This window comes from Tachysurus vachellii, chromosome 4 (assembly GCF_030014155.1).
Source record: "Tachysurus vachellii isolate PV-2020 chromosome 4, HZAU_Pvac_v1, whole genome shotgun sequence".
Lineage (NCBI taxonomy): Eukaryota > Metazoa > Chordata > Actinopteri > Siluriformes > Bagridae > Tachysurus > Tachysurus vachellii.
In genome coordinates, this window is record NC_083463.1 from 1,017,407 (window position 1) to 1,041,430 (window position 24,024).

General features: G+C 38.3%; 1 protein-coding gene across 3 annotated transcripts; it reads right to left on the bottom strand.

The window, feature by feature from the left end:
• Positions 1-252: 252 nt before the first annotated feature.
• LOC132844135 (zinc finger protein OZF-like) lies at positions 253-22,460 on the bottom strand. Of its 3 annotated transcripts, XM_060867322.1 has the most exons (4): positions 22,360-22,460; positions 20,235-21,166; positions 13,008-13,675; positions 8,129-9,590 (listed from the first exon to the last, which is right to left on the bottom strand). In XM_060867322.1, exons 2-4 carry the CDS (start codon positions 21,087-21,089, stop codon positions 8,474-8,476), a joined length of 2,640 nt encoding a protein of 879 aa, XP_060723305.1. In that variant the 5' UTR covers positions 21,090-21,166; positions 22,360-22,460; the 3' UTR covers positions 8,129-8,473. The 3 variants fall into 3 exon arrangements, with proteins under 3 accessions (XP_060723302.1, XP_060723304.1, XP_060723305.1); XM_060867319.1 differs by lacking the exons at positions 8,129-9,590; positions 13,008-13,675; positions 20,235-21,166; positions 22,360-22,460 and adding exons at positions 253-2,431; positions 3,133-3,302; positions 7,025-7,231; XM_060867321.1 differs by lacking the exons at positions 8,129-9,590; positions 13,008-13,675; positions 20,235-21,166; positions 22,360-22,460 and adding exons at positions 253-2,431; positions 7,025-7,231.
• Positions 22,461-24,024: the final 1,564 nt, after the last annotated feature.

The following is a 24,024-nucleotide window of genomic DNA, read 5'->3' on the forward strand; positions in this document are numbered from 1 at the left end:
TGCTGTAACAGAGAAATTTCCCCATTGTGGGAGAAATAAAGGTATATCTTATCTAATATTAATATTGGTTTTATGCCAGAACCTCTTAGAACTGTACATCTTCATACCTTCTTGTTAATCCATTCAGCCAGAAGTCTGCTAATTCACTCCTAAACCTCATGTCCATTTCTTCTCATAAACCTGCCACTGATTTGATGTCGCACATTTGTTCTGATTGATCCACCATTCACTACGTCAAAAATACCCAATACCTGGAAAAATATGATTTATTAAAAATGTTTTAGGTTTGCAAGAAAGTACAGGAAAAATAATTGACTGCAATATGGTTTACCAGCTAATTAGCTTAATAGTGTCAAACCTGTGATTAAACATGTCTTTGTTAGGCCCTAATTGAACTAAAAAAACAAATATTAAGTTTATTAGACATTTGGGCAAAATCCCAGACATCCCTGTATTTTTTATTAAATCTATTACAGTGTTCAGACAATTGTTTAGTTTCTTTATTATTATTGGCATGGTAGAGGAACCTTTTTACCTCTCTCTTCTAATATTCACAAATGTCAACATTCATTCATTCATTCATTCATCTTCTACCGCTTATCCGAACTACCTCGGGTCACGGGGAGCCTGTGCCTATCTCAGGCGTCATCGGGCATCAAGGCAGGATACACCCTGGACGGAGTGCCAACCCATCGCAGGGCACACACACACACTCATTCACTCACACAATCACACACTACGGACAATTTTCCAGAGATGCCAATCAACCTACCATGCATGTCTTTGGACTGGGGGAGGAAACCGGAGTACCCGGAGGAAACCCCCGAGGCACGGGGAGAACATGCAAACTCCACACACACAAGGCGGAGGCGGGAATCGAACCCCCAACCCTGGAGGTGTGAGGCGAACGTGCTAACCACTAAGCCACCGTGCCCCCCCAAAATAGTTAACATAATTTTATAAAATTAATATAAAACAATTTGGCCCTTCTGTTTCAACTATTTAATATAGAATATTTATCATGTCTCAGTATAAATATGTTCTATATATCCATTCTTAATATATCCTGCTTTGATATTAATAACAAAATACTAAGATCTGCTTGTTTATTTAAGGAATTTGAATTGTTCTTTTAGACCGTTAACTTTCAGTCTATAGTTTCACAGTGATGAAAAACCTTACTGTCCCTCAAGTAAATAACAATAAATATATGATATTTTCCAGCTGGTTCAGAAATTTAACCCAAAATAAGAATTAAAAATGGACCTAGTTGATTTCGACACTTTCTGATGAGAACTGCAGCATGTCCTCAATCTCGGCTGTAGGAATGTGTTTGTGTCGCTGCAGATTACTGCGTCTAATAAAACCCTTCCCACACTGCGAGCAATGATACGGCTTCTCTCCCGTGTGAATGCGCTTGTGTTCTCGGAGATTACTCTGGTTATTAAAACTCTTCCCACACAGTAAGCACTGATACGGTTTCTCTCCCGTGTGAATGCGTTCATGTTGCTGGAAACTTCGATGTGTAGTAAAACCCTTCCCACACTGAGGACAGTAATAGGGCTTCTGCCCTGTGTGGATGTGCTGGTGTACTCGGAGAGCAGTCTTTTCTCTAAAACTCTTCCCACACTGTGAGCACTGATACGGTTTATCTCCTGTGTGAATGAGCAGGTGCTTTTGGAGAGTGCGCCTTTCTGTAAAACTTTTCCTACAGGTTAAACACTGATACGGTTTCTCTCCAGTGTGAATGCGCTGGTGTTTAATGAGCTTACTCTTCTCAATAAAACTCTTCCCACACTGTGAACATGGATAGGGTTTTTCTCCCTTGTGGATGCGCTGGTGTCGCTGGAGATTACTCAGTCGAGTGAAATTCTTCCCACACTGTGAACAGTGATATGGTTTCTCTCCAGTGTGAATCTGCTGGTGTTTTTTCAGATTACCGCTTTCATAAAAACTCTTCTCACATTCAGAGCATTGATAGATCTTCTCTCCTGTGTGAATGCGCTGGTGTTTTTTTAGATGACTCTTCTGACTGAAACTTGTACCACACTGCATGCACTGATACGGTTTCTCTCCTGTGTGAATCCGATGGTGTTTTATGAGAGTACTCCTCTGACTGAAACTCTTCCCACAATGCGAGCACGTATACGGCTTCTCTCCGGTGTGCATGCGCTGGTGTTCTTTGAGACTACTCATATGAGTGAAACTCTTTCCACACTGTGAGCAGAGGACAGCTTCTTTTGCCATTCGTCTGTGAGAGATGTTCGTTTGGAAAGATGAGCTTTGCTGTCTACTAGGGCTCTCTGTGGGCTCCAGAGTCTCATGTTTAATCTCGCCTGACTTCATCCTGGTGGAATCTCTTGATGTTCTTGCAGAACAATTTATGATGTGTAGGAAAGATGAAAGCAGGAGAAGACAGGACAATTCATATCTAGATCAGAAAGAGGCAAACAACTATTAACTCAAACATGTTTTAGGTTCTATATGGTTAAAAAAAACTGAAAGTTTACCCTTCTCAACTAGATCTTCATTCAAATCTATTGTGGTGGTGTACAGAGGAAAAAATACCAAAAGTGGTGTTCAAATACCAACGGACACACATGACGTGTACGTATGCATACAGCAGTGCATGAGTCTGAATTCAGTACGATGGAAAAATTGTGTGTTGTACAAATGTGTTGTACTGGTCCCCAAAAAACTTAACCTAGTAAACTGAATGACTTGAACAGCGGCTTTAATGTATTCTGTTATAAAGTTATTCTGAGACCCCAAGACATTGTCATCAAATGAAGCCCTTGCAATGTTCTTACCAAGAGCTGGTTGGAGCAGTAGACACCATCATCTACATTTACATTTACAGCATTTGGCAGACGCCCTTATCCAGAGCGACGTACATAAGTGCTTAAATCTATAACATTGAATACATTAATGCTGGATCACTAAGTTACATACTTAAGATACCATGAGTTTAAAACATTTGTTCAGATTTGCTGCACATCTACATGCTCCACTGTGCCTACTCTCACTCGGATAAGCTAGAATGAGAATATGTGAGAATCATGTGTACTGACTTTTCCAGCAGCTTCAATTCCACCCCACCCACCAGCTGAGGATCCAGAAGTGGATGCCTACCTGATATCCTGGATTCCAAACTACCTGACTGGCAGACCACATTTTTTTTCAGGTTAAAATATGTCTCTAAAATGATGGTGGGCAGCAGTGGCGAATCTCAGTGGACTGTGCTCTCTTCTGTCGTGTTCACACTACACTCCTCTAACTTTAACACTGCCATTGAGGGGAATCTGAAAGGGGGACAAAAGGAGATTTACACACATCAGTTCGGTAACTTCATCGTCTGGTGCAGAAGGACATATCTGTAACAATAACTAATCAAGAACCAATATCTGATTGTATATAAAGGTCACTACAGAGTGTGTAATCACACTTATCTCTATATGTGCTCTACAGAGTGTGTAATCACACTATTATCTCTCTATGTGCACTACAGAGTGTGTAAACACACTATTATCTCTCTATGTGCGCTACAGAGTGTATAAACACACTATTATCTCTCTATGTGCACTACAGAGCGTGTAAACACACTATTATCTCTCTATGTACACTACAGAGTGTGTAAAGACACTATTATCTCTCTATGTGCACTACAGAGTGTGTAAACACACTTATCTCTCAATGTGCACTACAGAGTGTGTAAACACACTATTATCTCTCTATGTACACTACAGAGTGTGTAAACATCACTATTATCTCTCCTGTGTAGGTCACTACAGAGTGTGTAAACACTTATCTCTCTATGTGCACTACAGAGTGTGTAAGAGCACTATTATCTCTCTATGTGCACTACAGAGTGTGTAAAGGCACTATTATCTCTCTATGTGCACTACAGAGTGTGTAAACACACTATTATCTCTCCTGTGTAGGTCACTACAGAGTGTGTAAAGACACTATTATTTCTCTATGTGCACTACAGAGTGTGTAAACACATTTATCTCTCTATGTGCACTACAGAGTTTGTAAACACACTATTATCTCTCTATTTGCACTACAGAGTGTGTAAACACACTATTATCTCTCTATGTGCACTACAGAGTGTGTAAACACACTATTATCTTTCTATGTGCACTACAGTGTGTACACACCACTATTATCTCTCTATGTGCACTACAGAGTGTGTAAACACCACTATTATCTCTCTATGTACACTACAGAGTGTGTAAACACACTATTCTCTCTCTATGTGCACTACAGAGTGTATAAATACACTATTATCTCTCTATGTGCACTACAGAGTGTGTAAACACACTATTATCTGTCTATGTGCACTAAAGAATGTGTAAACACACTATTATCTCTCTATGTGCACTACAGAGTGTGTAAACACACTATTATCTGTCTATGTACACTACAGAGTTTGTAAACACACTATTATCTCTCTATTTGCACTACAGAGTGTGTAAACACACTATTATCTCTCTATGTGCACTACAGAGTGTGTAAACACACTATTATCTTTCTATGTGCACTACAGTGTGTACACACCACTATTATCTCTCTATGTGCACTACAGAGTGTGTAAACACCACTATTATCTCTCTATGTACACTACAGAGTGTGTAAACACACTATTCTCTCTCTATGTGCACTACAGAGTGTATAAATACACTATTATCTCTCTATGTGCACTACAGAGTGTGTAAACACACTATTATCTGTCTATGTGCACTAAAGAATGTGTAAACACACTATTATCTCTCTATGTGCACTACAGAGTGTGTAAACACACTATTATCTGTCTATGTGCACTAAAGAATGTGTAAACACACTATTATCTCTCTATGTGCACTACAGAGAGTGTAAACACTATTATCTCTCTATGTGCACTACAGAGTGTGTAAACACACTATTATCTTTCTCTGTGCACTACAGAGTGTGTAAATATCACTATTATCTCTCCTGTGTAGGTCACTACAGAGTGTGTAAACACCCTATTATCTCTCTATGTGCACTACAGAGTGTGTAAACACACTATTATCTCTCTATGTGCACTACAGAGTGTGCAAAACACACTATTATCTCTCTATGTGCACTACAGAGTGTATAAACACACTATTATCTCTGTATGTGCACTACAGAGTGTGTAAACACACTTATCTCTCAATGTGCACTACAGAGTGTGTAAACACACTATTATCTCTCTATGTACACTACAGAGTGTGTAAACATCACTATTATCTCTCCTGTGTAGGTCACTACAGAGTGTGTAAACACCCTATTATCTCTCTATGTGCACTACAGAGTGTGTAAACAAACTATTATCTCTCTATGTGCACTACAGAGTGTGCAAAACACACTATTATCTCTCTATGTGCATTACAGAGTGTGTAAACATCACTATTATCTCTCCTGTGTAGGTCACTACAGATTGTGTAAACACACTATTATCTCTCTATGTGCACTACAGAGTGTGTAAGAGCACTATTATCTCTCTATGTGCACTACAGAGTGTGTAAAGGCACTATTATCTCTCTATGTGCACTACAGAGTGTGTAAACACACTATTATCTCTCCTGTGTAGGTCACTACAGAGTGTGTAAAGACACTATTATTTCTCTATGTGCACTACAGAGTGTGTAAACACATTTATCTCTCTATGTGCACTACAGAGTGTGTAAACACACTATTATCTCTCTATGTACACTACAGAGTGTGTAAACACACTATTATCTCTCTATGTGCACTACAGAGTGTGTAAACACACTATTATCTCTCTATGTGCACTACAGAGTGTGCAAAACACACTATTATCTCTCTATGTGCACTACAGAGTGTGTAAACACACTATTATCTCTCTATGTGCACTACAGGGTGTGTAAACACACTTATCTTTCTATGTGCACTACAGAGTGTGTAAACACAGTATTATCTCTCTATGTGCACTACAGAGTGTATAAACACACTATTATCTCTCTATGTGCACTACAGAGTGTATAAACACACTATTATCTCTCTATGTGCACTACAGAGTGTATAAACACACTATTATCTCTCTATGTGCACTACAGAGTGTGTAAACACACTATTATCTCTCTACGTGCATTACAGAATGTGTAAGCACACTATTATCTCTCTATGTGCACTACAGAGTGTGTAAACACACTTATCTCTCTATGTGCACTACAGAGTGTGTAAAAACACTTATCTATTCTGTGTAGTGCACTACAGAGTGTGTAAACACCACTATTATCTCTCTATGTGCACTACAGAGTGTGTAAACACACTATTATCTCTCTATGTGCACTACAGAGTGTATAAACACACTATTATCTCTCTATGTGCACTACAGAGTGTATAAACACACTATTATCTCTCTATGTGCACTACAGAGTGTATAAACACACTATTATCTCTCTATGTGCACTACAGAGTGTGTAAACATACTATTATCTCTCTATGTGCACTACAGAGTGTGTAAACACACTATTATCTCTCTATGTGCACTAGAGAGTATGTAAACACACTATTATCTCCCCTGTGTAGGTCACTACAGTGTGTAAACACACTATTATTTCTCTATGTGCACTACAGCGTGTGTAAACACACTATTATCTCTCCTGTGTAGGTCACTACAGTGTGTAAACACACTATTATTTCTCTATGTGCACTACAGAGTGTGTAAACACATTATTATCTCTCTATGTGAACTACAGAGTGTATAAACACACTATTATCTCTCTATGTGCACTACAGAGTGTGTAAACACACTATTATCTCTCTATGTGCACTACAGAGTGTATAAACACACTATTATCTCTCTATGTGCACTACAGAGTGTGTAAACACACTATTATCTCTCTATGTGCACTACAGAGTGTGTAAACACACTATTATCTCTCTATGTGCACTACAGAGTGTGTAAACACACTATTATCTCCCCTGTAGTGCACTAACATAGGAAGTAGAAAGTCATTTAGGACTCAGCCACTGTTAGCCGAGTTGAACTTACCTTGATCTTTCCAGCAGAACACAGTTAAGCACCTGAAATACACCACAACGGATCAGATGGAACTGTGGAGGTAAAACCCTGTCAGAAATATTTGAATGTAAAGATGATTAGTAGAGTCGGAGAGCTCAGATCATCAATCAGAAAAACTGCAGCACGTCTTCTTCTGTTTCTGTCAATGTGTGGAGGAACGGGACCGAGACGCTCACAGCGACACCTACTGGAGGACAGTTATACTCATGAATCGGTTAACTATTAGTTTAAACGTCTCTCTTTTTTCATTAGTTAGTGTTAGATAGTTTGCTAAAGTTAGCATACATCCTGACATGTTTTAAAAAGATGAGACGTGTACACGACTAAAAATCAGGCACATAGACATGCGACCTCTGGCAGTAAAATGGGGCCTACTGAAGTGAACAGAAATGATGTCACTCTTGCCTGCCTTCAAAACTTGAGAGCCCTGTAAACATGTTCTCTGTAATAACGTATCATGCTCAACTATCTGGTAATCTGATTAATTAATCTGGTTTATGTGCTGGAATGCAGAGTGTCCACAGGAATGTTTGGTGGAGGAGGGATAATGGTCTGGAGCTGTGCTGAGTTTGGGCTCCTTTGCCTGAAAGTTTAAGCTACAGCATGCAAAGACATCTGATATAAGTATGCTTCAGTCAGTCTGAAATGGTAAAGATGTTCCCATGGAAAATCACCTTTACTAGCCATTAGATGATTCCCATCCATCACCGATACAAGACACATCTCTATACAGACAGAGCTCATAATGACTGTTAAATGGAAACTTCATTATACCTCAGAGAAGTTTCTAAACTAGTCGGTTTGGACTAAAGTATAATAGAATTCCTCAAAAAGTCTTTTATTTCTACAGCCAAGTGGACAAAGGGAATATCTACAAACCAGATTTGTGATGTTTGGTGGTCAGGCAATGGTGAAAAAGGCCATAAAGGGAATCTATAATAGCCGTAGAATCACAATGTAGGCTTATTTCAACTGCTGGTTAATTTTAAGGAGTATTTTATATAAAAATCCACAAATTATTCCACAGATTATTTCTGTTCAGAAATTTGAGGGCAAAATCACACACATTACAAAGATGATGACTGTCCTTTTATTATTCCTTGTAGAAATATTTATTTATTTAGCATGTTAGAGTAATTTACAGTTTTACATAGCTAGCCACATATTAATAAAATAAAATAAAATAAAATTTACAACATACAACATTTGTAGCTCTATAGGATGTCTTACATTACCATAATATACAACTTGAGCATGTGTGAAGAATAAGGTTATAAAAATCTGGTCCATTAATGAATAATCTTGCAAAGCTTTATAAGAGTTCACTGATACTTTCCAAACTGTACAGACTCTACAATGTGGTGCAGAATTTATAATGGAAAAAATATCTTTAAGAATAATACAAGTTCCTACAAGTTTTCATGGGAACTGCATCATGTCATCATTCACAGCAGTGTGAGCTGTGTGTTTGTGTCGCTGGAAATTTCTCTGGTGACAAAACTTCTTGCCACAGTCTGAGCAGTGATATGGCTTCTCTCCTGTGTGAATGCGCTGATGACTTTTGAGAATATCGCTCGAACTAAAACTCTTCTTACACTGCAAACACTGGTACAGTTTCTCTCCAGTGTGACTGCGTTGGTGCTGCTGGAGATGACCCATTTGTGTAAAACTCTTCCCGCACTGTGAGCACTGGTACGGCTTCTCTCCTGTATGAATTCGGTGATGGTTTTTGAGAGTATCGCTTGAACTAAAACTCTTCTTACACTGCGAACACTGGTACGGCTTCTCTCCTGTGTGAATGCGCTGGTGTTGTTTGAGATTACTCAGACTACTAAAACTCCTCCCACACTGTGAACAGTAATAGGGTTTAACGCCTGTATGAGTCTGTTGGTGTAACTGAAGAGTGTACTCTCGATTAAAGCTCTTTCCACACTCTGAGCAGTAGTATGGTTTATCTCCTCTGTGAATGTGCATGTGCTGATGGAGATTAAATCTTTGTGTAAAACTCCTCCCACAGTGTGAGCAGCGATACGGCTTCTCTCCTGTGTGAATTTTCTGGTGTTTTATCAGATTACCTTTATCAACAAAACTCTTTCCACACTGTGAACACTGATGGGGTTTCTCTGCTTTGTGAATGCGCTGGTGTCGTTTCAGATTACTGAGGCAGTTAAAACTATAACCACATAATGAACAGTGACAGACCGTCTCTCCTGTGTGAATTCGTTCATGTTTTATGAGACTGCTGCTGTCAATGAAACGCTTCTCGCACTGAGAACACTGATGTGGTTTTTCTCCTGTGTGAATATGCTGGTGTCGCACGAGATGAACCTTCTGAGTGAAACTCAGGCTACACTGTGAGCACTGGTACGGCTTCTCTCCTGTGTGAACATACTGGTGTTGTTTGAGATTACTCCTTTTAGTGAAACTCTTCTCACAGTATGAGCACTGGTACGGCTTCTCTCCGGTGTGAACGAGCTGGTGTTGTTTGAGATTACACTTTTTAGTGAAACTCTTTCCACACAGTGAGCATCTGTGACTTTCATCCTGCACTCGTCTACAAGTAGAGTTATTAGGTAAAGTAGATGACCTTTGCAAGCTACTGGTGCTTCTTGTAGGTTCCAGATGCTCGTATGAAATCTCAGCTGACTTCATCGTAGTTGGATCTCTTGAAAATATCACAGCTGGAGAAGACAGCACTCATATCTGGATCAAAATAAAATGATGTCTTTTTTTTTAGGAATTCAGTAGTGGCTGAGTTATAAACAAAGAATATCATAATGTAAAGGAATGCTGTTAGAGCAACACATCCAACGTGAAAATGTCATATGGATTAGGTCACTACAGAGTGTGTAAACACCACTATTATCTCTCTATGTGCACTACAGAGTGTATAAACACACTATTATCTCTCTATGTGCAGTGGAGTGTATAAACACACTATTATCTCTCTATGTGCACTAAAGAGTGTGTAAACACAACTACAGTATTAGCTCTCTATGTGCACTACAGAGTGTGTAAACACAACTATTATCTCTCTATGTGCACTACAGAGTGTGTAAACACAACTATTATCTCTCTATGTGCACTACAGAGTGTGTAAACACACTATTATCTCTCTATGTGCACTACAGAGTGTGTAAACACACTATTATCTCCCCTGTAGTGCACTACAGAGTGTGTAAACACAACTATTATCTCTCTATGTGCACTACAGAGTGTGTAAACACAACTATTATCTCTCTATGTGCACTACAGAGTGTGTAAACACAACTATTATCTCTCTATGTGCACTACAGTGTGTAAACACAACTATTATCTCTCTATGTGCACTACAGAGTGTGTAAACACACTATTATCGCTCTATGTGCACTACAGAGTGTGTAAACACAACTATTCTCTCTATGTGCACTACAGAGTGTGTAAACACACTATTATCTCTATGTGCACAACAGTGTGTAAACACACTATTATCTCTCTATGTGCACTACAGAGTGTGTAAACACCACTAGTATCTCTCTATGTGCACTACAGAGTGTGTAAACACACTATTATCTCTCTATGTGCACCACAGTGTGTAAACACACTATTATCTCTCTATGTGCACTACAGAGTGTGTAAACACACTATTATCCCTCTATGTGCACTGCAGTGTGTAAACACACTATTATCTCTCTATGTGCACTACAGAGTGTATAAACACACTATTATCTCTCTATGTGCACTACAGAGTGTGTAAACACACTATTATCTCTCTATGTGCACTACAGAGTGTGTAAACACACTATTATCTCTCTATGTGCACTACAGAGTGTATAAACACACTATTATCTCTCTATGTGCACTACAGAGTGTGTAAACACACTATTATCTCTCTATGTGCACTACAGAGTGTGTAAACACGCTATTATCTCTCGGTGTTCACCACAGTGTGTGTAAACACACTATTATCTCTCTATGTGCACTACAGAGTGTATAAACACACTATTATCTCTCTATGTGCACTACAGAGTGTGTAAACACACTATTATCTCTCTATGTGCACTACAGAGTGTATAAACACACTATTATCTCTCTATGTGCACTACAGAGTGTGTAAACACATTATTATCTCTCTATGTGCACTACAGAGTGTATAAACACACTATTATCTCTCTTTGTGCACTACAGAGTGTGTAAACACACTATTATCTCTCTATCTACACTACAGAACACACTATTATTTCTCTATGTGCACTACAGAGTGTGTAAACACACTATTATCTCTCTATGTGCACTACAGAGTGTGTAAACACACTATTATCTCCCCTGTAGTGCACTAACATAGGAAGTAGAAAGTCATTTAGGACTCAGCCACTGTTAGCCGAGTTGAACTTACCTTGATCTTTCCAGCAGAACACAGTTAAGCACCTGAAATACACCACAACGGATCAGATGGAACTGTGGAGGTAAAACCCTGTCAGAAATATTTGAATGTAAAGATGATTAGTAGAGTCGGAGAGCTCAGATCATCAATCAGAAAAACTGCAGCACGTCTTCTTCTGTTTCTGTCAATGTGTGGAGGAACGGGACCGAGACGCTCACAGCGACACCTACTGGAGGACAGTTATACTCATGAACTTGTTAGCAACTCTCTCTTTCTCTCTCCTAAGAAAACTATGCAGATGATTGGAGCAATACTACTAATTACCCATATACTAACATAAGTAACATATTAGTTATCAATGTGTGGAGAAACGGGGCATAGACGTCTAATGCGCCATCTTTATTTCTTAAGTCTTTCTTCCTCTTTCCCCAGGTTTCTTTTTATTTCTTACTGGAGTTTGCCCTTTGCTCCACCCTACATTTCTACCTGCTGCAGGTCTAAGTGACAGATTAAACTTCCTAATGTTATCCAGCTCTTAAGTGCTTATGTATCTGAGATAATTTAATTTCTATTTACTTACTAATTGGATAAACTAATTCTTTGTTAACTCTTTCCTTTTAGCTCCCCTCAAAACAATCTTCCTCTATTTCTTTAATAATTGCACATAAATAACTTGACTATTTGTTCATTTCTTCACTCCTACCTGGTCAAAAGACTTTTCAGCATTTTCCAAATAAATTTGAGTATTAATTTTTAGTCTATTTTTTAGTTTCCTTACAGGAACCCGTGGGATAAAGTTGAAATAATGTGTTTACAGTTTATCAGTCATATTTTTATTAGTTGATCCATCACACAGACACAATGTATGGAATGTTCCATATATTTATATCGATAATAGTCTATATAATGGTAAAGATATTTTCAGTCTAGTTCACATCACCAAACTGTACAAAAAGACTGGAGAAAATGACACGTGGATTTATTATTTTTTCTTAATTTAACTTTTACAGTACGTTCTGTGGCTGATACAACATGCTTACATTGATAATAATGTTGATCCCCCCCCCTCCCCTCCCCCCCTTTTAAATCACTTTTGTGTTTAAATATAAAAACACATCTATAAATTGCATGAACAGGTAATGTACACTCATGAGCTGAACATGAATAAGATCATGACTTGCAGAAATTCAGTAGTTGCTGTATGTAGACAGGTTTTACACAGATGTTTGGAGGGAAAAGGCATTTGCACCACATGATTATTTTTGAGACCACAGCTGATTAAAACCTGTTGATATAATTGCATGTTTGAATATGAATATGAACACAACACATTTCAAATGTTTTAACAATTGCTAAATATATGCTTGATTTTTATATTTTGAAACTCCGTATCAGTCAATCGACTCTCCTGTAGAATTCATTATATTCAATATCAAGTGGTTGGAAGTCAACATTTGCCTTAAAATAATCTTTCACCTTAAAACTCAGAACAACGGCAATATGTACTCATTGTCAGCTGTGTGTGTTTGTTTGTGCCTCTGAAAATTTCTCTGATCACTGAAACTCTTCCCACACTCTGAGCAGTAATACGGCCTCTCGCCCGTGTGAACACGTTGATGACGCTGAAAGTTTTTATGGTCTCTAAAGCTCTTCCCACACTCGGAGCAGTAGTATGGCTTTTCCCCTGTGTGAATGCGCTGGTGTACCTGGAGGCTACTCTGTCTAGTAAAACTCTTCCCACACTGCGAGCAGTGATATGGCTTCTCTCCTGTGTGAATGCGCTGATGTACTTGGAGAGTATTTCCTCGATTAAAACTCTTCCCGCAGTCTAAGCAGTGATAAGGTTTATCTCCTGTATGAATGCGTAAGTGTTGTTGGAGTGCACTCCTTTCTGTAAAACTTGTCCCGCAGTGTGAGCAGCGATACGGCTTCTCTCCTGTATGAATCCTCTGGTGTTTGAGGAGATTGCCTCTCTCGATAAAACTCTTCCCACACTGTGGACACTGATACGGTTTCTCTCCTGTGTGAATGCGCTGGTGTTTTTTCAGAGTGCTCTTCTGAGTGAAACTCTTTCCACAGTGTGAGCAGAGAAACGGCTTTTCTCCCGTGTGAATCTGCTGGTGTTGTTCCAGATTACTCTTTACAGAGAAACTCTTCCCACACTGTGAGCAGAGATACGGTTTCTCTCCTGTGTGAATCCGGTGGTGTTCTTTCAGATGACTCTTTCGAGTGAAACTCTTCCCACAATGTGAACAGTGGTGAATTTCTCTCTGCACTTGTGTGTTTGAGGAGTTTGTGTATAAAGAACAAGATGATGTTTGTTCACTAGTGGAGCTCTCTGTGTGGTCCAGAGTCTCACACTTAATCTCAGCGACTTTCATCCTAATCGGATCTCTTGATGTTCTTGCAGAGGTGAGTTTTAGATGTGAAAATCAGAAGACAAAAAGAGAACACAGGAAACAGGATTACGGTCATATCTGGGTGAGAAAAAAAAGTGTAACGATCAATTGTTCAATATTAATCCAATAACAAACATTACATTATTATGGAGAGTGTAAACAGTATTTTATAGACTGTGTTATTAATTTAGACTCAACCAATACTATCTCTCTATGTGCACTACAGTGTGTAAACACACTTATCTCTCTATGTGCACTACAGAGTGTGTAAACACACTATTATCTCTCTATGTGCACTACAGAGTGTGTAAACACACTATTATCTTTCTATGTGCACTACAGTGTGTGTACACTATTATCTCTCTATGTGCATTACAGAGTGTGTAAACACACTATTATCTCTCTATGTGTACTACAGAGGGTATAAACACACTATTATCTCTCTATGTGCACTACAGAGAGTGTAAACACACTATTATCTCTCTATGTGCACTACAGAGAGTGTAAACACACTATTATCTTTCTCTGTGCACTACAGTGTGTGTAAACACACTTATCTCTCTATGTGCACTAGTGTGTAAACACACTATTATCTCTCTATGTGCACTAGTGTGTAAACACACTATTATCTCTCTATGTGCACTAGTGTGTAAACACACTATTATCTCTCTATGTGCACTACAGTGTGTGTAAACACACTTATCTCTCTATATGCACTACAGAGTGTGTAAACACACTATTATCTCTCTATGTGCACTACAGAGTGTGTAAACACACTATTATCTCTCTATGTGCACTACAGAGTGTGTAAACACACTATTATCTCTCTATGTGCACTACAGAGTGTGTAAACACCACTATTATCTCTCTATGTGCACTACAGAGTGTGTAAACACACTATTATCTCTCTATGTGCACTACAGAGTGTGTAAACACACTATTATCTCTCTATGTGCACTACAGAGTGTGTAAACACACTATTATCTCCCCTGTAGTGCACTAACATAGGAAGTAGAAAGTCATTTAGGACTCAGCCACTGTTAGCCGAGTTGAACTTACCTTGATCTTTCCAGCAGAACACAGTTAAGCACCTGAAATACACCACAACGGATCAGATGGAACTGTGGAGGTAAAACCCTGTCAGAAATATTTGAATGTAAAGATGATTAGTAGAGTCGGAGAGCTCAGATCATCAATCAGAAAAACTGCAGCACGTCTTCTTCTGTTTCTGTCAATGTGTGGAGGAACGGGACCGAGACGCTCACAGCGACACCTACTGGAGGACAGTTATACTCATGAACCAGCTACACAGTACAGGGTATATCATCATTTATAGTCTTAAGCACCTTGGAATTTCATTTAAATATAAATTTCAGCATTACTGTGTCGGTATAAAATAACAGTTTCTAAGAGTCACACAGGAAACATAAGTAAATCCTTCATAAATAAAATTGTGCTAATCCTTAAATATAATTGTGCATTATTCCATACTGCATTCCTAACAAACAATAATTAAGTTTAACCGTGCATATCTACGTATAAAATATGAAAATAAAGAGAAGAATATTTTACAGAACCATAAATATTTTAGCTAAACTAGCAGCTAGTTAAACATTAGCAGACATGGAGTCTGAACTTCATTTAAACCAAAAGCAAAGTGAGACACTTCCACATTTTGGTGGAACTTCCACGCTTTACGACTCTGATGTCTTCAGTGTGAAACTGACAAATTTGTAAACACACTATTTGTAATCATTCCAGTGAATCCAGGGCTAATGTACAAAACAAACCATTTATAAACTACAATTAGATAAAAAATAATAATAATAACAAACACAATCACATACCATTTACTGATACTTGAAATATCACACACAATTTTGTATACACCAATCTGATTCTGATGACATGAAGTTTGATGAAATGGGCGCAAGTTTAAACCCTTGCATTTGGTCACTGGGTTGATGATCTGACTGTGGAGATCAAGGGGAATTTTGCTAAAGGTCCAGAGGTTTCACTTGTTGTCAAACACCAGAAGTAGAATTTCAGTGTCATGCAGAAATATTCACTCCATTGAAAAATCTGCAGAGTAAAATCACAGTAGTTTGCAAAATAAATTATAAATTAAATAATGTAAAAGTTGTGACTGCAAACACATTAAATATCCTTGTTTTTGTGAAGCTAAATTAGTTCTGCTGAAACCAAATGCCATCAGATGTCACAATCGTGTGAGATGTACAGTACTGTAGGTTCCACAGAAAAGAAGTCCACTAATCAACTAATCAGTAATGAAAACGGTTGCTAACTATTTGTATTTTTTAATTTAGTAATTTTTTATTAGTTATTGCAGCACTAAAACATATTTCTTTTCTAAACAGTCATTCACAGTTCTCATGTATGACTGCCATCCTTCTGGAAAAGAACTTTAAAACTCCATCAGCTGCAGAATAAAACACTATTAATGATAAATGAGTTGAAATATTCAGTCTGTCCCAAAATAAAGATTCAGATGTGTGAATGCACTTTCCAATTTGTCTGGTCACTAAAACTCTTCCCACACAGTGAGCAGTGATGGCTATAAAGAACATTGTACTTGTCAGAAATAGTTCAGTGTAAACACAATGTGACTTTTTGATGTGACTTTTTTGATGTGACGGTACATTAGCGCCACCAGCTGGACTGAAGTGTGAATTGTTTATGCTTATGTGAATTGTTTGTCTTCTGTACGAGTTTATGTACACACTGCCACCTACTGGGTAATAGTGTGAAGAACAGTCAGTGTGTCTATGTACCAAGTAACTTTACTTTAAATCTTTCCAGTACATTCTTTATAATTAAAATACGTGTAAGTTCCCACTCCTTACATTGAGCTCACCAAGACTGTAAACTCTCTTGACTTGTGTGATGAATTTAGATTTGCTGCTTTGCAGTTTCTCTAATGTAATGTCTATAATTCCTGTCATTTGCTCGTCATAGATCTTTTATATATGCAGTCATTAGCCAGTATTTATATAGCTGTGTATAAACGGGCAGCTTTTATCATGTTTTTTTTTTTTTTTGGCCTTATTGTTCTTACTGGATTGCAGAATGAAAGAAATCCATCATGCAAGGTCCAGGATTGATTATGGGTGTATGGGATGTGGTAGCTCACTGGTTAAGGTGTTTGACTACTGATCGGAAGGTCATTTGTTCGAATCCCAGGTCCACCACGTTGCCACAGCAGGACCCCTGAGCAAGGCCCTTAACCCTCAATTGCTCAGGTGTATAATACTGAAATAAAAAATGTACGTCACTCTGGATAAGAGTGTCTGCTAAATGCTGTAAATGTATTCCCAATTTATACGTATTTTTCTGGGGAAGGCTCCTCACCACCTCCACTACGACCCTGACCTGGACAAAGTGTTTCCTGAAGATAAAGATTTCTAAACATCGGAGTAAAAACAGAGACAGAGACACCTATATTTCACAATGAGATGATAAACGTCCAGAGAAAACTCGCCTCTAATCCTTCCTCAAGCAGTACTTTGTGTTTGCCAACATTAGCTGTGTTTTGCTCTATAAACAAAGCTTTCACTGTAGAAGTCAGCAATACAATGTCAAATAAAATTTAATTCATATTTCATCCTTATTTTTTTTTTAAACAGGATCTTTGTTCATTTTGTACCTCTTCGTATTTAGAAGCACTGTGTGTTTGTTGGCCTATAAAAACGGACTGGATTAAAGACAGAAAATATGGAAACTCATTATAAAAACAAACATGAAAATACTCATAAGAGAGTGGGGACCGTTTCAAACTCGGTGCGTGATCTTAACGTGAAGTTGTCAAAATCTTTACAAATTCTATAATGAAATAAGAAAGACACTGGAATAGAATACAATACAAGTTTAAGATTAAATGATCAACATCTACAAGGATAATACAGCATATAAGACCAAACCACATACAAATAGGATGTGACAAGTAAAAAAAACAGTAACAGTGAGGATTAATCACACATTATATTGAATAACATTTGATTACACACCAGAAGTAAGCACAGACCGATCTGTTTCTGATGACATGGTGGAAAAAAAAACAATAGAATTAAATACTTAAATATGAAGTGTTAATCTAAAGAGATATTTATTTCAACCTACCGGGTCGTCACCGAAGCACAAACGGTTTGTCTTTAGGTTCGGTTTATCCGTCTGTGTTGGTGAACGTCATTAATCTAACTAACCGCTACAGAGGTCCTTGACGAACTGTGCTCATCACTTCAAGGCAGGAGTTGACAATTAAACCATTAAAACAGTCAAATGTATAAGTTTACAGAACTATTGATGGTGCAGCTTGTTTACAGCTTTGTAACCTATCAAAAATTGTTCTACAGCCAGACTACATCCAACATCAGTAGTATTGAGAAAAGCAGCATGTTACGTAACAAATATTACTTCTTATTTAGGTTTTAAGCATCAGAAGAAAGTTTACACAACACGGCTGTAGGATCCTTCATTTCCATATTTAATTATTCATGTATGTACATGATTGTAAGATTATTATTATTATTTACTATGTCTACTATGTCCTCTTTAAAAGGACAATCCAGCTGTAGTTTAAGGGGATTTCTATACACCTCATGGCTGACCATCATACGTGATATTGATTAACCGTAGAAGCTGTAACATGCAGATGATGATGTTTTATCTTCCAGGCTTTACAGAAAAAAATCTCAGTGATGAAAACCTTCTGTTCTGTTAATATTAAATACATGTAAGTGTGAAGATCAATACCTGCTTTCGGAAACGTATTCTCCGGAATATACAAAACTCGTCAACAGACTTAGAGTGAAATGTATTCCATATAAAGTTAACACACTAAAATAAATGTTTAAAATAAAATCACATTGACAATCATAATTACACACCATAGACTTAGATGACTCACATCTGCTGTGGAAGGAGGAAACTCCTGAGATACTCCTGGTACAAAGAAAGATGGTTGGGCTGATGTGTGATCAGGTGCAACCAGGTCAGATTTGGTTTTTTCAGTCATTAGCTAAAGTTAAACACTACATGCGGTGCCTTAAACATGTCCACGTGTTACAACCTGGAACTGAAATGGACTTAACTGGGAGTTTATATCCAGGAATCTACACAATATATCTCATAGTATTGAAATAAAAAGGGGAAACAAATCCATATAGTTTGAAAATCTAATCACTAGTTAATCTGTTCCTGGGTTTGTCACAGAATACAATTACCGAACACAAACAATCACTATTAAAACAAATGTGGAACAACCACGATTGAGTAAAGAGGATATCAGTCAAGGCCAATGGTAAAGCCATTAAAAGGTCTAAGGTCTAGATCTACAGCTCAGGGAGAAGCTGTTCCCAGGTAAACCATAGCGCTAACAATACATAAAGGTGGCCTGTGGAGGCATTTTGGAGACACCAAAATCTGGACTTTTTGTCTTTTGGCAAGAAAGTGTCATGTCTGGCAAAAACCCAACACTACTCAGCACCATGAGAACACCATTCCAACTGCATATATTATGGTGGAAGCATTATATCAGTAGAAACAAGGAAATGATTTAGGACTGAGGGCAAGATGGACAACGCCAATACAGGGGAATCTCGGAAAACCAGTGTGCAAGAGTTTTCAGACTGGGCTGGAGGTTAATCTACCATCAGAATGTGCTACATCAGCCCTGTATCTTCGCAGACCTCAAACCAAATGAGAATCTGTAGCAAAAGTTACATTTGATTTGACAGAGCGTGGCCAATTTTATTGAGAAGAATTGGCAAACCCTTATGGGTCGCAGCTTTAATAGCAGCCTATCGAGGTTCTCCCTATTACATACATAGCATGATACCCTGGCATGGGGTCATTTAGTCATGTGTCCAATGGCAAAAATCACAATTCAGTCCTAGGGTGTAACACTCAAGAGGGATCGTTATGCAAGGCACTGCAGAACAGGTTGTAGTCCTCTAGAGCATAGCACCTTTCTCATACTTAAGGTCACTTTGCGAACAATTCAAAATTAAACACAAGCACAAACAATTCATATAGCACCTTTCTCACACACAAGGTCAATTATAAGCTAAACAAAAGCAGAAAAAGCACAAACAAAAGGAAGCTCATAATCATGTCAGCATAGTTTCATGGTTCACAGCCCAACGGCATGTTGTCTTCAATCACAGCTCTCTGACGGTCCTGGGGTACCTGGAGGTGACATTCCACTGTAAAGATCTTCCCACACGATCAGTTCTGATGCATCTTCGCCCATGTGAATGCGCTGGTGGCGCTGAAGATGACATTGCTGTGTAAAACTCTTCCCGCACTGGGGGCAGGGAAACGGCCTCTCGCCTGTGTGAATGCGCTGGTGGACTTGGAGGTGACAGTGCTGTGTAAAACCCTTCCCACAATGCGAGCAGATATACGGCTTCTCTCCTGAGTGAATGCGTCGGTGTTGTCGGAGATTACTCTGGTCACTAAAATTCTTGCCGCACTCCGGGCAGTGATATGGCTTCTCCCCCGTGTGACTGCACTGGTGTACTTGGAGAGCCGTCTCCCGATTAAAGCTCTTCCCACACTCAAGACAGTAAAATGGTTTATCTCCCGTGTGAATGCGCTCATGCTGTTGGAGATTACACCTCTGTGTAAAACTCATTTCGCAATACGAGCACTCGAACGGCTTCGCTCCGGTATGAATCCTCTGGTGTTTTAGGAGACTCCCTCTCTCAGTGAAACTCTTCCCACACTCCAAACACTCGTACGGCTTCTCTCCGGTGTGAATGCGCTGGTGTCTTATGAGACCGTCTTTCTCACTAAACCTCTTCTTACACTGTGAACACTGAAAGGGCCTCTCTCCCGTGTGAGTGCGTTGGTGTCGCTGGAGATTACAGAGGTAATTAAAGTTTTTACCACAGAGCGAGCAGTTATATGGCTTTTCTTGTGTGTGAATCTGCAGGTGTTTAGTGATGTGACCCTTCTGAGTGAAACACTTCCCACACTCGGAGCACTGATAGGGTTTCTCTCCTGTATGGATTCGCAGATGCTTTATAAGACTACTGCGATCGTTAAAACACTTCTCACACTCAGAGCACTGGTACGGCTTCCCTTTAATATGAATGCACTGATGTGTTTGGAGATGACTCTGGTGTGGAAAACTTTTTCCACAACGTGAGCAGATGTGCATTTCATCTTCCGTCTGTTCAGAAGACCGCTCCGGACTACTGGAACTTGCCGCGGGTTCCGCATCCTCGTGTTTAATCTCGTCCGACGTCATCATAGTGAAATCTGTTAATGTTCTTTACTTTTAAGTATAATTAGAGCAGAAGCTGACTTACCAGAGGGCACCATTCACATCTAGATCAGAAAAAAGGCAACATGGTCAATAGGTCACTAGTTGGTTTTTTTTCTTAAATAAATCATCTTAGTAAATCAAAATGTAAAGCTTTGAAATCTAAAACAGATTATAAATAGTTCCTGATCACAAGCGGTCCTCAGGTTATAAAGACTAGTTAAAAACAATGCTGTTCAGAGTAAGACGGGGTAAAAATCACTGCGTGTGTGAACACAGCTTAAGTGTTTTCTGATTTTTTTTTATAGTACATCTTGTAGTTTTTTTTAATGTCTCCCGGTAATTACAAACAAATTGTTCACCCCTTGTGAACAGTAGTGATGCTTTATGACAAAAAGAAAAAAAAACATTTTATTTTAAACAACCAAACTACAGGATTAAAGAAATTAGTAGTAGTTTGAGATTATTATTATTAATAATAACAGTTGACCTTATTATAACTGTATAAACTGCATAATAACTTATGTAATGTATACAGACCGTGTAACAGAATGGCTTTAATAATAATAATAATAATAATAATAATAAAAAATCACTTATTTATTATGTAGAATGATTTGACATGCTTATGATTTTAGGATATATGAGACTTTAACGCTGTGATTATGACCGTACCTTCCTTTTGTTCTCTGTCCTTGACTAAACGCCACAAACAGTGCGATATAAAGTGTACTTTCACAGCTCAATGTAATAAAAACAACAAATAAAATGCGTAAACAAACCGTTTACACTCCGGGCTTTAGACTTTTCTTTGTCTTGCTCTTAGACATATTGAGTTACTGGTCAGATTAAATTACCTCAGCATGTTGCTAAGGCTTAGCTAAAGGACAATGCTAGCAAGCTAAAACTGATTTAGCTAACTAGCTAACCAACCAACTAACTATCTCTTGAAACATATTAACCAAGAGGATTCCAACAAACCTCCCTAGTTTACAGAATCATTAATATCCTAAATAATCGTCTCCACACACCGTGATATGTTACTGAGACCGAATGGCGCCCCATTTGGCAAACAGCCACTTTAGCCGAATAGCTACAAACGCTTAGCTGATCTTCATCTTCATCTTCATCTTTTAAACCACAATATACAGAAGCACATTAAACACACACAACAAAAGGCTCTCTTTTTAACTTAATCAGCTTTTCGGAGATGATAAAAACCGTCTAAAACAGGATAGATGTGTGGATAAAGTCTCACCTGGTAAAAACGGGACACTAAGCCCTAGTGAGGTGTCGCTGTAACGAGTCGACTCTTTCACACGAATCGTTTCGGTGAACTTTGGGATTTGACTCTCAGGGGGAAAGAGCCGAAACACCTTTAATCTGAAACGTCTTGTATAAGCTATTAAAAGTTTAAACGTATTAGATGTAAAACCAGTATTATAACCAGTATCTTTACTGGGAATATACCCTAAAAATATACTGCATTGGATATGATATAAACCATATCAGCTCTCGGATCTGTATAGAATCTTGTTTTTCTTCCGTTATGAGTGTTTATAGGAGTGTTTATAGCTTATAATGTCTTATAATTACAATGCATGAGAGCTAAAGACTTAAACTGGGATGTGCTTCAGTCTGAAAAATCAGATACAAAATAAGGAATAAGAAAAAAGGGTATTGTGTTATTTTTAACAATCATATCAAGATTTAAGTGCATACAGATTTATATTAATTTTTACTGTTGATAAAATAATTTTATGCCAGATGTTGCTTCTGTCACCATCGGGTTTGATCTCATTTGTAATGTGTCGCCTTATGAATCGACACATGTTGCCTTTATGGTCATTAAAACCAGTATGTATTAATAATCACATCTAGTGAATCATATCGGCATCTGAATCGTTTGGGATAGTTTAATGATTTAGAGAGGAAATCTGTTTATATTAAAAGTACTAAATAGCCTATCGTTTAAAGGGCTCTCTTATATATTTTATAATTATTTAGACGATATATAGACTTACGTAAAGACGGGGGGAAACGGTAACGTGTCATTTGAGACCGAAAGAGTCGACTCTTATAGATGAGCTGATCCGATGCTTCTACGAACACCCAATCCGCACCCCCACCGTATTTACACTGCGCATGCGCACCACTGCTGCGCAGGCGCACATGTTTTATTAGGCTTTTGTTTACTAAACATTTTTAAATTGAACTCTTTAGATACTCTAAATCGATTAAAAACGGTTCCCATTTAAAACATGACTGTCAAACGTGGTAATGATGTAAAAAATGCTAATAAAAATAGCTATAGTAAACGAATTATGGAATATGAATTATTTTGGGTTAATTCTCCTGGATATTACCACAGATTTAATGTGTACAGATGAATTGATAGGTATTGTTTATGTACGCAACACTTTTGTTTTTGCTCCATTTTTCATGAGTTGAACACAAAGATCTAAGACTTTTTCTATGTACACAAAAGGCCTATTTCTCTCAAATATTGTTCAAAAATCTGTGTAAATCTGTGTTAGTGAGCACTTCTCCTTTGCTGAGAAAATCCATCCACCTCACAGGTGTCATATCATGATGCTGATTAGACAGCATGATTATTGCACAGGTGTGCTTTAGGCTGGTTACAATAAAAGGCCACATGTGCAGTTTTTATCACACAGCACAATGCCACAGATGTCGCAACCTTTGACTGAGTTGGCATGCTGACTGAAGGAATGTCCACCAGAGCTCTTGGCCGTGAATTGAATGTTCATTTCTCTTCCAAATGTGTTTCAGAGAATCTGGCAGTGCATCCAACCGGCCTCACAAGTGCACCAGCCCAGGACCTCCACATCCATCATCTTCCCCTCCAAGATCATCTGAGACCAGCCACTCCTCATCCTCATCGGGGTCTTGACCTGACTGC